The sequence below is a fragment of the Leptodactylus fuscus genome, chromosome 4, assembly GCF_031893055.1.
Source record: "Leptodactylus fuscus isolate aLepFus1 chromosome 4, aLepFus1.hap2, whole genome shotgun sequence".
Taxonomy (NCBI): domain Eukaryota; kingdom Metazoa; phylum Chordata; class Amphibia; order Anura; family Leptodactylidae; genus Leptodactylus; species Leptodactylus fuscus.
The window spans coordinates 188,044,611-188,059,155 of record NC_134268.1 but is presented as its reverse complement, the minus strand read 5'-3'; the positions used below and the strand labels follow the sequence as shown (position 1 = coordinate 188,059,155).

Here is a 14,545-nt window from a genome sequence, read left to right as displayed (position 1 = left end):
ATTATCCATGTACTGTGACCTCACTGTGTGTATTATCTCTGTACTGTGACATCACTGTGTGTATTATCCTGTACTGTGACATCACTGTGTATATTATCCCTGTACTGTGACATCACTGTGTGTATTATCTCTGTACTGTGACATCACTGTGTGTATTATCATTGTACTGTGACATCACTGTGTGTATTATCCTGTACTGTGACCTCACTGTGTGTATTATCCGTGTATTGTGACATCACTGTGTGTATTATCCCTGTACTGTGACATCACTGTGTGTATTATCTCTGTACTGTGACATCACTGTGTGTATTATCCATGTATTGTGACATCACTGTGTGTATTATCCCTGTACTGTGACATCACTGTGTGTATTATCTCTGTACTGTGACATCACTGTGTGTATTATCCGTGTATTGTGACATCACTGTGTGTATTATCCCTGTACTGTGACATCACTGTGTGTATTATCTCTGTACTGTGACATCACTGTGTGTATTATCTCTGTACTGTGACATCACTGTGTGTATTATCCATGTACTGTGACATCACTGTGTGTATTATCCTGTACTGTGACCTCGCTGTGTTTATTATCCCTGTATTGTGACATCAGTGTATATATTATCTTTGTATTGTGACATCATTGTGTTTATTATTCCTGTAATGTGACATCACTGTGTTTATCTCTGTATTGTGACATCACTGCATTTATTACTTCTGTATTGTGAAATATGGTGTGTTATTATTCCTGTGGTTGGATATCATTGTGTAGGTTATTCCTGCTCTGTGACATAACCTGTAAGAATCATTCGTTAGTGACATTATGTATCTGATGTAGAAAGCTTGCAGCTGGACCAAGGATCTGGTATTGGAGGGCCTATACCATTCTGCTACATATGAGGATTCTGCGGAATGGGGTATGGGCATGAAACTGGTGGAGTATTTTCTTTTATCACTGCATGTAGCGGTATGTGTTCTTTATACGAGAATTTATTAAGCCATGGCGTAGATGAGTTAGTAATGTAATCTGATGGCCTATGACAGACTTGCAAGGTGATGTTGTTGCACATGTTTCAGGAGCTATAGGGTTAAAGCTGGGCTGATTGTGTTCTGGAAGATGGTGACGCAGCAGATGGAAGATGTTCATTACTGGAAGTGCACTGTAATAAACTAGTGTATGATCCCAGGCTACTGCATGCTGCACATACAGATACGAAACTTGCATTCACTTCCTGTGTTAGTGGAGCTCATGGCTGAGCTGCGTGTTTTGGCTTCTGTCAGATGTAGGAAATGTGTGGCACCACCCCTCAGCGAGAGGGACGGATTTACAGGGCTGTGCTGCTGATTTGTACACACTGGAAGTGACAGTCCTGAGCTGATTATTGCATGCTGATCCCCAGGGCTGCTTAGTCCATAAACTCTCACAACTGGCTGGGGCGAGGTCCACTTACTCCACAGAGGGGCGTGAGCGGCTGCCAACATGTTTGCATTCTCCAACATGAAGGGGTTTGGACTTCTTGGCTGGTTGAGCTACAACTAGTCACCTGGAATCTCTCACGCTGGCATTCGCTGGATCCTGGCAGCTCTCCACATCTGTGGTGGTATCAGGAGCAGCGACAAGTTTTCTAAAATTCTGTGGGGATAGATCAAAGAATGGGAAGCACAGCGATGGATACTAAAAAGAAGAAGGAGCTTTCCAAAAAGACCAGCAGCCAAAAACGGAGGATGCTGAGGGTTCATATACCTGTAAGTATCTCCTGCACATGTCAGAGGATTCTGCATGCGAGTGCGCACAGTTCTTGCACATCTTGGCTTCCTTCACATTTTGCATTTGAGCACCTCCCATTTGTCACAAAATATATGGATCTTGCAGGTCTGAAGAGTAACATGACTCATTATACAGCAGTTTTGTATCCGAGTAGCTCGGAATAGCTGCATGTGGCATTGGATTAATGTGTGGAAGAGTGCAAGAAAGTAATGTGGGTCAGTGTGGTCACCGTGCTGTTTTTGGATCTTGTAAAATGTACCTGTAATTCACTAACATACAATAACAACAACATAGCAATAAAATGTCATCACATGCAGAAGTAGTAATGTGAGAGCACAACAGGTTAGCAAGGCCTTCCCGAGCACTGGGATATAAACAGTTTCAATCTAGTTATGTCCCATTTGCAGAATATAGACTGCTAAAAATTGCAGGACGTAGCGAATCGTAGGGAATTGGACAATTTGCTAAATTTCTGTTTCGGGATAACTTCTGCTGCTTACAGGTTACGTGAGATTTCCTGAAGCGATTAGTCTATGTCCATGCTGACGTAATTTGCTTTTCATTGGGGGATATTTTTGCCGGCAAGAAAACGTGGACTACAAAACTATTGTTGCCATTAAAAGTCCTGCAAATTTCCTGGCCAAGTATTGGTGAATTATGAGAAGAGTGATTACTGAATGCAAAGGGGCCCATAAACTGCTCTTGTACAAGGTCAGGGGCAGACACAGATAGATAAGGGATACAGAACTGTGAAGGCTCCTGTGCAAAAAACAGTCATGGGTCTTGTATTCCAGTACCTCTCCATAAGCAACCATCATGGCTCTCTATCAATCTACTAGTAATAGTTAACCATAAAGCTCATTATCTTAGGCATTTATCTGCCATCCAATAGACAGTAGAAATCTGTAGCCAAGGTGATACGGCCGCCTAACCTACTGGGTCACTGTGCAACTGCAAAGGTTGCACCAAAGGTATGCAGCGTTGGATTGGCCCATGCAAGTACCGGAGGGCCTAGGCCCTAACACAATAATGGTCCAGCAAACACCCAAATTTGAACGGCACTGTGGTCCATTTACTAGGGTGGTCCTTGAATGATTTTATTTGGTGGGCTAGTAGAGCCTCAGTCTGACACTGATGGCATGTCTGCTCCTGGCCTTGTGCAAGAGCAGGTTATGGATCCCTTTGTATTCAGTAATCACCCTTCTAATAATTCACCAATATTTGGCCAGGAAATTCAATAGCTCAGTCCCTTTTATAATCAGTAGAGAGTACAAAGATGATGGTGGACTCCCCCACCATCTGAGCCCCTGAGCAATTTCATACGCTGAAGACATGGTGTGTCCAGCCTGGCATCAATCATGAAGATTGACAGGAACATCTTCCATATCTGGTTGACATGTTGTTTACACTGATCACAACTTGTTGCATTTGCCATTGACTTTTGACACGTACTGTCATGCAACCACAATATTTGCTTTACCTTTTGTTGGCGTCTCAGTTATTAGCTGCCCCTTAGACTATAGTTTGGTTTATGCTAAGGCTTTGCTTTAGAGCTCATTTACATAATACATTTGGGAATTGTATCATCGGAATATCTGAATTTATTTGCAGTACTCCAGTACCTGATATGTATAGTCCTGTTCTCCTGCAGACTCAGCAGACACAAACTATTGTCTATTGATAGTTCTGTAGGGCAACATTGAGGAGTTTCAAATTCCTCTCCAATATCCATATTTTTATTGTATCACTCCCACAGTCAATGGGCCAATTGCTATAATCCTCATATGCTCCATAAACATACATTTTGAGCTGAGCAGAATCAGAACTGTGTGGGGGACTTACATATTAGGTCCCCACCAGATATGGGCCAAAGTGTGATAATATAATATGATAGTAGGGACGGCTAATTAGATAATTTCCTAAAAAACAGTCAGTGCATTCAATGAACCCAACCCAATAGTTGACTAGAAGATTATGGATGTGCCAAAATGTTGTAAAATATTCTTTACTTCTGTTGGCAGGTATATATATATATATATATATATATATATATATATATATATATATATGTGTGTGTGTGTATTTCAAGAGCTTTTTCTGGTTTGGAGAATTCCTACTTGTTAGAAGGTCCTTTGTCAATAAAAGAGTCACAGCATATCCCTCCGTTTGCCTCTTTTTGTAATTGCTTTCCACTCCATCCCAAGAGATAGAAATTCTGGACATATGACTCCCCTATATTAAAAAAAAACACCCCGAACAAAAAATGTGTCCTTTCTATTTGAAAATGAGCCTGTGTAATGATAAATATCTTACTTTTTTAATCTGAAGTTATGTGCTCTCTATCTTAGCTCCGCTCCGCTAAAGGAGCACAGTATTTCCTGTATGAAAAGGTTGATCTCTCCATACAAGGGTATTAGATCCTCAATCTGACTCCCATAGACCTGTTATGTTTCCGTTGATAGTTTGACCTCCTGTTTGTACAGGAAAAATAGTGAGCACGGTGAAGGTCAAGGCTCCGGAGGGGAGCACATGACTTAAAGCTGTCAGTAGGTTAATCAATAACATTATACTATACATAGACTTGTTTTCAAACAATGGGGATTACATTTTTTACTGGAAATCTTCTTTAATTTATAATTCCATATAGGGTATAAGAAAATGGGGTTCCTCAAATAGACACCCCACCCGGTTTCCAATTTTTCCCAATAAGTGATATTTTTGCTTGAGGAAGATGTGGTCAGATGCCTATTTCACCCCCACAGAAGATGTGCAATTACATAGTAGCCATTCAGCTGGACAGCTTAAATCCAGAGTCAGAAACTAGAAAATATAGAATAGGACACCAATTTTAGATCAGCAGTGGGCTGACTAACAGGGTGTCTGCTGATCAGCTGTTTCTTGGCTGCAGCTACTTTTAATAGAAGCCGTAGTGAGTACTGTAATGGATGTGCTATTCAAGTCTATGGGACAACTGCGGCAGTACTGGCTACAGCCGCTATTAAAAGTAAGGCCTGGTTCACATCTGCGTTGGTATTCCGTCCGGGGGGTCCGCATGAGGAATACCCCTGAATGGAATACCAAACGCAACTGAAAGTGGTGTGCCAGTAAAAGCACACAGACCCCATAGACTATAATGGGGTCCGTGTGCTTGCCGCCAGATCTCCGCAGGGATCATGCGGACAGGAAAATCATTCACAATCTACCCTCCTGCCTGCATGATTCGTGCGGGCAGCATGCAGCCAGCACACAAACCCCATTATAGTCTTTGGGGTCTTTGTGCTTTCACTGCACACCACAGACTGCACATTAGGGGGGCTTTAGCCTAAAGGAGATTTCCAGTTTTATGTACAGTAAACTAAAAAAAAATGGAACTTAGACTTTGCAGGAAGAAGCTACAACTATTTCGGTACCTGCCAATATTCAGATATCGCTGCATGGCTGCCGCATGGCTGCCGCATGGTGAATGTAGTATTAAATGGCGGCCAGTCAGATAAATGGTCATCTCTTTACAGGGTCTACTCTTACACAGTATCTCCTCATTCAGGCTCATAGAGGGGGTTGTGGTCAGAGGACCCCCTTTATGATACTCATATGCCCTAATACATCTTATAGACAGGAATTGTCTTCATTGTCATCACTATAAAAATAAAATATTCAACAACCTTATAATATATTTTGTGTTTTATTTCTCTTCATGATCCATGCAGTGATTAAAAGCACTGCTGTAAACAGAGGCTGAAAAATGTGAACGTTCTTAGTACATTCCCAATGCTGCCTGCCCACCTACCTCTCACCCACCTTCCTGGTCCGGTCAGCTTATGACCTCTGCTTTTAAGCAATGGGTGCAGCGGGCCACCATTACAACCAGCAATTACCAGGAAGTGCAGAGAGGCAGTGGATTGAGTAGCACTGGGAACAGAGTGGTAGTGGATCTGTGTGTGTATATATATATATATATATATATATATATATATATATATTTCTGTTGTAAACATATTTTTATTTACCTGGAAGCTCCCCTTAAAGTTCAACCAAAGTCCTGCAATCGTCTAATTTTTATACACAGACAATGGAGCAGGAAGCAGACAGCTGTTCTCTGTGGAGTGACTGAACCGAGTCTCTGCAGCCTAGCAAGTGAATGGGAGCTGGTCTGCAGTACCTTGTCTGACCACTACACAGAGAAAAGCGTTGTCTGCTTCCTGCTCCATTCTCTGTGCATCAGGTGCTAAGAACAGCTGATCGACGAGAGACCCCAACTGATTTTTTAATGTTGCTTAGGCAAGGTGAAACATAACCCAACAAATGTAAAACTAGAAACACATCTTTTCTGCAGCGTGTGGCCTCAGTCCTAAGAGGATTTTGTGGTTTTTGCTGTGTGATTGCTGCAGAGTTGATGTGAAAGTCTGAGAATCCTCACCAAAGAAATCTGCTATGTGTGAATAAGAAAACCCAAATGTACTGCATTATACTATGCTTTGTCATGGATTGTCGTTGCGATTGTCACTCTGCCACTTCTGAACGTGGCCTATATCTGCTTCGCATAAACCAGCAATTCCGGAAAGACAATAGTATAATTCTATCTATCTGCATGTATCTCTATTGGCAGGCTGCACACTTTCTTCATTGTGTTGGGATATTTGGCTGAGAGTGACTTATTACAATTGGAGCTGCGATGAGTCAATGATATTATGTAACTCTATGAGCGGTTTAATATCATTGCACGGAATGACAGGCCATTAAAGCTGCCGGCAACCTCGTCCCTGATATATAGCCTGCAGTTCAGGTCCAGCACAACTTGGTATTGAAAGTTCATCTAGGAGGAAATGCTACATTGCCGCCGCCAAATACAACTTTGACAGATATCCAACTTCCCTTTCTCCAACTACAGAAACATCCGTCCTTGCAATTGCTTTCTAATTTGCAGTAATTTTTGACTCACCTATCTGATAAGAATATAATACGGATCGGAGGATATGGCCGATACCTTCATGTCAGTAAAGAGGAAATTGCATCTATCATTTTTATTATTTTATGACGATGCAATATTTTTATATAATGATTTGGGGCAATGAAAACAGCTCTTATGTAATCCACAGCTAGGAAGAAAGATGATAGGAAGTTGAAGATCCCAATACCTTATTCTTAACTTTAACCCCTACAGTACTGAAAGCCCTGGAGTGCATTGCACAGACCACTGTATATTCTGTAACTCCATGGTGTTCCGTCTTTAGAGGCAGAGCAGGGTTAATGTCATGGAAACCAGGATTGTTCCTGAGTCATTATGTAAATTTTTCTTAACAAGTGAGATTTCTTTTTTAAGGGGATATATAGTCTATTGCTATCTATTACTATGGTTGGACGGACATTTAAGGCTTTAGGAGACCTGACTGCAGTGTTCTAGGAATTACAGATAAATATATATCCCCAGGAACAAGACATCTTAAGCCGGCCACATCGCCACATCGCATAGCTGTCGTCAAGGAGCTTTCTATCCAGATCACCCGTAAACATGCCTGCTCAACTTGACTTACCACCCAGGGGGCTCATTACACGCTTGAGCCTATTCTCCTGGAGGTCTGACCAACATAAATCTCATGTGTCTGGCGAGTATTACTTACAGAGGACCTTTCACCACCTTCAACAACTCCCAGTTCTTTTCATTATTTAATATTTTCTGCATCACCGTTTCTGGTACAGTTGCATTTTTTTCTCTAGGCCCCACCATTCCTGAGCAATCAGTGCTGTTATTTTTGGTGCCTGATATGCTACTTAGTCTCTGTACTGTGAGGGGGCGGTGTCAGGCAGACGCAGACAATGGGTGTGATTAGTGAGCTCTGATTGGTACTCTGAGTCACACCCCCTGCCTGACACGGCCCACCTGACATTACAGAGCTTACATAGCACAACAGGCACCAAAACGAACAGCACTGATTGGTCAGGAATGGTGGAGCTAGAGAAAATAAAAATCCAACTGAGTCTGAAGTAGTGGAAATAACACTAAGAGCTGGAGTTTGTGAAGGTGGTGAAAGGTACTCTATATAGGGGTATTACAATGTCAACAAATTGGTAGCAGGTTAAGTGTGCACACAGAAGCATAATTTATGCGAAACCTGTAAACATCCCCACCAAATATTGTGCATTATGTATATTATTAGGCTCCTCCAGGGGTGAACCTAGGGTTTGTGCCGCCTGAGGTGGACGTCAGAGAGCCGCCCCCCCCCCCCTGAAGGAGGGGGCCGAGCGGAGGGGGCGGGGCCGAGCGGAGGGGTCGTCATTAGCAGGCAGAGAGCAGGCAGGGAGAGGACCTGCTCTCTGCTAAGCATGAGGGGCGGCTGCTGGAGCAGCTTGTCCTGGACTGGCTTAGGTCAGCAAAAATGCCGCCCTCCCCCGGGGCCCCCTCATAGCGCCGCCTGAAGCGGTCGCTTCAGGTCACCTCATGGGAGGTGCGGCGCTGGGCTCCTCATAGGGGCTAAATGACATTTTAGACCTCCTCCTGCTCCAGTGTCCATGTGCAAATATAACACCTATAGTGTTGCCCACCAATTTATGGCCCATCCTTTAGTGTGACGCATGAAGCCAAAAGGTTTAAGGAATGTAAACAAATGAAATATAATCTGGTCTCTGGAAATCCTCAAGTGAAGCTTTACTCAGCGCTACAAGTCTATGTAGTGATGGAGAATTTAGCAATTCTGAGCGATTTCTTAGGTCCTATTCACACATTGCAGAGTCGATCAGTAGTTGCATTGGTAATTTGGAGTCCGACTCAGGAGTGGGATGCAAAGAGGAGAAAAAGTACTGGTCTTTCCATTGTAGTTCCTGTTTTTAGCTTCTGGTTCTGCTATTGACCCTAAAATTCTTATGAAAAATTTCTGATCACATTTGCAGTAAGTTTATAGAAATTTTTGTAGTTGCAAATCCTACATATGAATGGGGTTGTTACTGCATGTCTTTCTGCATTCTGATTTATGGGACAGGGTCTTACCCATAGAGTGAATTGTTCAAAGCAAATGCTGTAATATTGCAGAAATTCGGGGATTCCCAATATCATGTAGATCCTGTGAAGGCCATGCAGAAGGTTGTCTGTGTCACACAATGTAGTAAATGATACTAAAGTTAGCATTGAGCCCATTTCATGTGTCCGCCCTGAAATCAGATGAAGCCAGCAGTTGTCACAGCGGATCAGTCAACCTGCTCTTGCAAGCATAGGCAAAACACTAGTCTTTTCAGACACCTCTTGCCACATTTGTTGGGCCCGAGCCAGATCCTGTATCTCTTGATTTGCATTACGCAATATATGGTGAGTGTTGAAATCTCTAGTTTTGTAAGAAGCCGCCATCTAGGCATTTTAGTTGCTGCCACCAAACTTGTTTAGTGCACATAGATTAACCAGTTCAGGACCAATGTCCCTGGTTCAGGTTTGGGGGGCTATAACATTTTTGTTTTTGCAGGTTTCTTTAACTATTTGTTCACCCTGATATTGCAGCTAAACTACTATTCACTGCAGTAGAGCTGAGCTCCAATACCAGACACAGCTCATGGAGCAGCATGGAAAAAAAAATCATTCAAAGATATTTTCGACCAACAGAAGGAATTCTAATCAATCCATATAGGTGTCCTACAGGTCAGAAACATCATTGGCAGATTATCTCCTGTTTTTGGCAAACTTATAATAGAAGTTGTCAGAATTTGTCTTCACGGGGGATAGACGCCAAGAATATGAAGACGTCATATGTTGTAGTTTTGGCATACTGGGCTTTCAGTCTGCACGTGCCTAGTGTAGAAAGTAACAGAAATGTAAATGTTTCTAAAATGTATGGCTGGGACGGAGGGGATGCTAGGCTCACACTAGCGGTTGGGTTTCCATTCTTTGGGTCTGCGTTGAGACCAGAAGAACAGAAACCCAAGCCACTAAAATAGTGGTTACCCACAGAAACCTGCAGACACCACAGACTATAATGCAGGACATTTCACTCCGCATTTTTCAAGTGGAATGGGGGATGGAAACCATGAACAGAGAGTGAGCGCTAGTGTGAACCTAGCCTGACAGAGAAGTTGCACAAGATGGCCCAAGCATTTAGTTATGTCCCTGTCCTCAACAAGCCGATCACTGCCCAAGGTGGGCCACCACTGCATTAAGAAGGACCAGGCCGTAGAGACCAGTAGGCGACTAAGGAAACATCTCAAAGAGCGTAGTATGGGGTGCATGAGGCCAGTATTATTTTTTATTGACTGCACAAACGTCTTTAAAAATTAGTCTCTTGGCCTAGTGTTAGGTGAACAGGAATTACGGAATTTGCTGTGTGCTTCTACTTAGAGGCCTTCATGACTCTCATTCCAATCTGCTCCCAGCAGGGAATGTTTTTCACGTGAACCTATACTTTAATCCATATTTTTCACTTTTTCCCTTGTATATAAGTAATTTCATTCACAATCCACAAAGCCTTTTGTAAAGTTACTTATAGAGAAAAGCTATTGAGTTCTGGTATGTAAAGCCTATTTGTGCTGACTGTGCATTCCACATCTATGAGAAGTTCATTGCACATTATAAAAACTTATGAAGAATTCCGACTTCCTCAACTTCTGAGCAGATGTATAATTGACCTGTTCAGCATTTTATGAAGACAGAAATGCTAACAGAACATTGCATAATACTGGAATCATATACACATCTAACGGATTGGTTAAACATTGCGCCACCCCACAAAATATGTAGTTTGCTTTGCAGGATCATTCAAAAAGTGCAGCTAAACTTTTCCCTTCTCTTAGGCCAGGTTAGGAACTCCATAACCTGGCATGAGTTCTAATAAATATTTTGGGCCAAGGTGTTCCTGCCCTTCACTGCTCCTTATTGAGCCAAGCACAGAATGGGGAGTTGTGGCACACGTTTGGGGCCAGAAATGGCAACCTCCGGTGTCCGGTATTTTAGCAGTCCGTGTCCATTGTTCTGGTCATCCAACAAACTAGAAAAATGCACATATCGGTGCAAATGTGAAGATCTGCTGCTGATCTACCGGCAGCCATTGGTCTCTGTTGTCCACCGTAGGGTGATACTGATACCTGTTGTACGGGATCTGTTGGTCGTTTCTGAATTTGACATTGTGAGCCTGACCACCATGCAGAGGCCACTAACATGAGTCCTATAGGACTGTCTTCCCAGTTTCCCATTAAATTTTGGGTTGGATACATGTGCTTGATTGGTTTGTTGAAACTCAAACCACAGACCTGGCATCAAATTGATGAAACTCTCATCTTTAATTAGGTAGTCGGGAAACCTCCATACTATATCAGTGCCTCTGTGGAATGAATACAGAATATTCAGGAGTACTGGGGTCATGGTTTGAGATGCCCATATCCCCAATATTAGCAGTGCGGATACGTGCGATCAAGGGTCTGCTTAAACAAATATTGTCTATTCTAGACCAGGTATCATGTGGGTGGGAGTAATGAGTATACTATTGTGCAAGTGGCGTACATATTCTCCAACCATTTACCAAGTGAGTAACCTCCAGAAATTCCCTCAAAACCCGTAATTTCCTCTTGAGGTAGTTCTGTCCTCTTGGAGGGAGACGACTGAGATAAGGGAGACGACTTATACATGCTGAAGGTCTGGCTCGAGTACATAAGGACCATGTGGTGTAATCTGCCCTAAGCATCACATTCCTCCGTAAGCACCGAATGCGAGAAGTTATGGTTAATCAAGATCAAAACCCCCGCCCATCCTGAGACCACTGGAGACCCATAAACACTGCAGATGTACCTCACACCAGAAACACATACTTTTGGGGACTTAGTAAGTCACTACAGGCCGTGTACATGGATTTACTACTTAAATTTCAAGTTTCATTTAAAGCAGCTAGTTATAGGTAGAATAACCCACCCACCCAAAATCTGTGAAATAGTTGGGTTAAGCCGCGCTTGATCTAATGCCATAGGCCATCTTTGCATGCAGTCCAATAACCCGAGACATTGACAACCATGGGTTACAGACAACTCATCCTCTCCTTGCAGTCCCAATGCATATTAGGAGGCTCGGTACTACATGTGCCCGGTTATATTACTGATGGTTGCTATATTCCCAAAGAACCAGTTTAATAGTTTATATTTAGTATTATTACACATGGAAAGAAAAAGTGATGTTCTGAACTTCTGATGCATTTTTAATGTTGTGTGAGTACTTTCAGATTATTCTCAGATATAGAAGTTTTTATTACCAGAATTATGTCTCTAGGAAAGTTGTGGACACTTGCAGAACTTTCCATATATCTTTGATCTAGCCCAATAATTACTTATGCCGGTATTCATTATACAATCCCTGTAATGTAGATTCGGTGTGAGCTTGAATACACTACAAACATAATGAAGATATAGCAGGTTCCTCACAGTTCTCTTAGGATAAGTTTACATGTCCAGCAACGGATTTTCTGCAGAACATTTCGGCAGCATATCTGGGCAAAATCCCTGAGAAATATGCATCTAATCCTTTGGACATTGAGACCAAGGCTCCAAGTAGCAGGCCGCAGCCAAAAAGCGCTGCGGGAAAAACCATGGTGGAAATGCATGGCGGTTTTTACTGCATCGCTTTTCACAGAAAGAGGACACGTCCGACATCTGTACGATACACAGAGGTGGAAGCAGTTGGCTTCGGTCCCTGTATAGTACAGCTGACTTCAATGGGAGCGGAGTATACAGGGACTGGAGCCAACTGTTTCCAGCTCTGTGCTGTGTATTGTCCAGGTTTTCGGAAACAGTCCTGTACAGCTGAGCCTTGCTGGGTCCCCTCTGATCAGATATTTATGGGGTTAAGGATATGCCATAAATAAAAAAAATTTCCTTTATGATGGGGCCCCCACATCCCATCCCCACCTCAGGAAAATTCATGCAACGGACATGCTGCGATTTCCAAATCCATTGCGGTTTTGGAAATCTCAGCATGTCAATTATACCTACAGAAAGGCTGGTGGTTGCCATATAGCTATAATGGTAGCCGAAAGTCTACAGTGGACTTCTGTGAAAAGCTCTGTGGGAAAAACTGCAATGTGTTCCCGCAGAGCTTTTTCGTTGCAGCCCTTTGCGTGGGGCCTTATCCTTAAAATAAAAAATCAGTATACAGACCGTTGCTTCTGCAGCTCCCAGACTTGTATTCTTATGCGGATTTGCCCGAATAGTTACAATCTTTCCCACCGTATTTGCTATTATTATCAATGGTTTATATTATTTTATTATATGTACTACAGCACTCACAATACTATATATGATCTATATACCAAACATATTGGTAATATGCAATAACCTATGATAAATAATTCTGCAGTACAATATGTAATGGTAAAACCTTTCTTAGTAAATCGTTTTGCTTAATCTGGACAGTCTCGAGTCTCTTGAAAACATTCATGAGGCTTGGAGCCAAGTTGTCTTTCTCAAGGAAACGCCTAGCATTCAGATGCCAACCCTGTGCAGTCACCTGTATACTATGTGTGACATTTCTTCTGGCCTACTCTACTGATAAAGAAATAATAGAGACATTTATCTAATAAAGTGCGGGGCTAAATCTAATGCACAATAATATTTATAGTGACAGTGACTGTAGTCAGGACTCTCTGTTCTTATAGTCCTCTGTTTCTGCCACGCATCCCCTTAACCATAACCACTATCAATCTATTCAATAGAATAGGGGATCTGATGCGGCACCAACAGCACCTTCCGGTATTGGAGTTTCCTACTAAGACAGCTTTGTGGAGGTTCCAGAAGTTGGGCCCCATTGGTCATACCAATCTGAATCTAGCGATGACGGAGCGATTTGCTTGGCTATCTCTATCAATCCCATAGAGAGTAATAGGGTGAAGACCATGCCTCGATTCAAGCGGAGTTACAAGGAATTCCTGTTCCTGTGATCACAGGGGTCCCAGAGGTCGGTGGATAGGAGTTATGTATGTAAGAAAACCCTGATATCACAAGATGCTGGTGGTACTGCTATATATTCTTATCATTTGAGCACAATCTTTCATGTGTGTCTATAAAGTGTTACTACACGGAGAACTGCAACTGATAGCAGGGTAATAAAGAAATATGAAGTTTTCTTCACGAAGCTCAAATGGATATGGATTTGGCATCTTCCACATAAATAGCTTGGTGTTTGACGTGTTGGATTTTATGGGCATAAGCACCATGAAGACAATCCAAGTGGCTGCTCTGGAGACTATGGAGAGAAGGAGACAAGCTTTCCAGGTCCAGATGTCTTAGTAGGAGGCGAGAACTTGCACAGGGATATTGTCTCCATAGGTGTTGCAAGGTTATGGGATGGAGGCACCAGAAGAACCTGTTATGGGCAGTCAGGGCGCTGCCACATGGTGCTCCCGGGTGCATGCGCTGTGTGATACTTGCAGGCTGTACTTGTATATGTCACTGCTTTATATAGGAAAGTATAGTACATGTGCAAGTATCAGTAAATGCATGTGATTGCATCCTCAGGAGTGTGATGGTATCAGGAGCACCTAGAAGAGCAATAATTGTTATCTTTGCAAATGACTCCATATAGGCTGATGGACCTGTGTATAGTCTGATACATTATAACATGGCTTACTCCCATGGACACAAAGGATTTGGATAAAGTTGAGATTTAGGTCTGGGCCTCACATGGTGTAAAAGCTGCAGTTTGGTCAGGATGGAAACGCCATGGCGAAAACCACAGCATTATACAGTCAGTGCAAAGCTCTAGCAGATCCTGTTTACACATTGCAGAAAAATTCACGTAACGGAAATCACAGCATGTCAATTTCTCTG

The 14,545-nt window shown here is 42.6% G+C and overlaps 1 protein-coding gene across 2 annotated transcripts in view; it reads left to right on the top strand.

The window, feature by feature from the left end:
• Window positions 1–1,354: 1,354 nt before the first annotated feature.
• The window catches only part of PRKAG2 (protein kinase AMP-activated non-catalytic subunit gamma 2), a 186,854-nt gene continuing 173,663 nt past the window's right edge, over window positions 1,355–14,545 (top strand). For both annotated transcript variants that reach the window (XM_075271535.1, XM_075271534.1), the window contains exon 1: window positions 1,355–1,743. In XM_075271535.1, coding sequence (XP_075127636.1) covers window positions 1,651–1,743 — 93 coding nt within the window. In that variant the 5' untranslated portion in view covers window positions 1,355–1,650. The remainder of the gene's footprint in view (window positions 1,744–14,545) is intronic.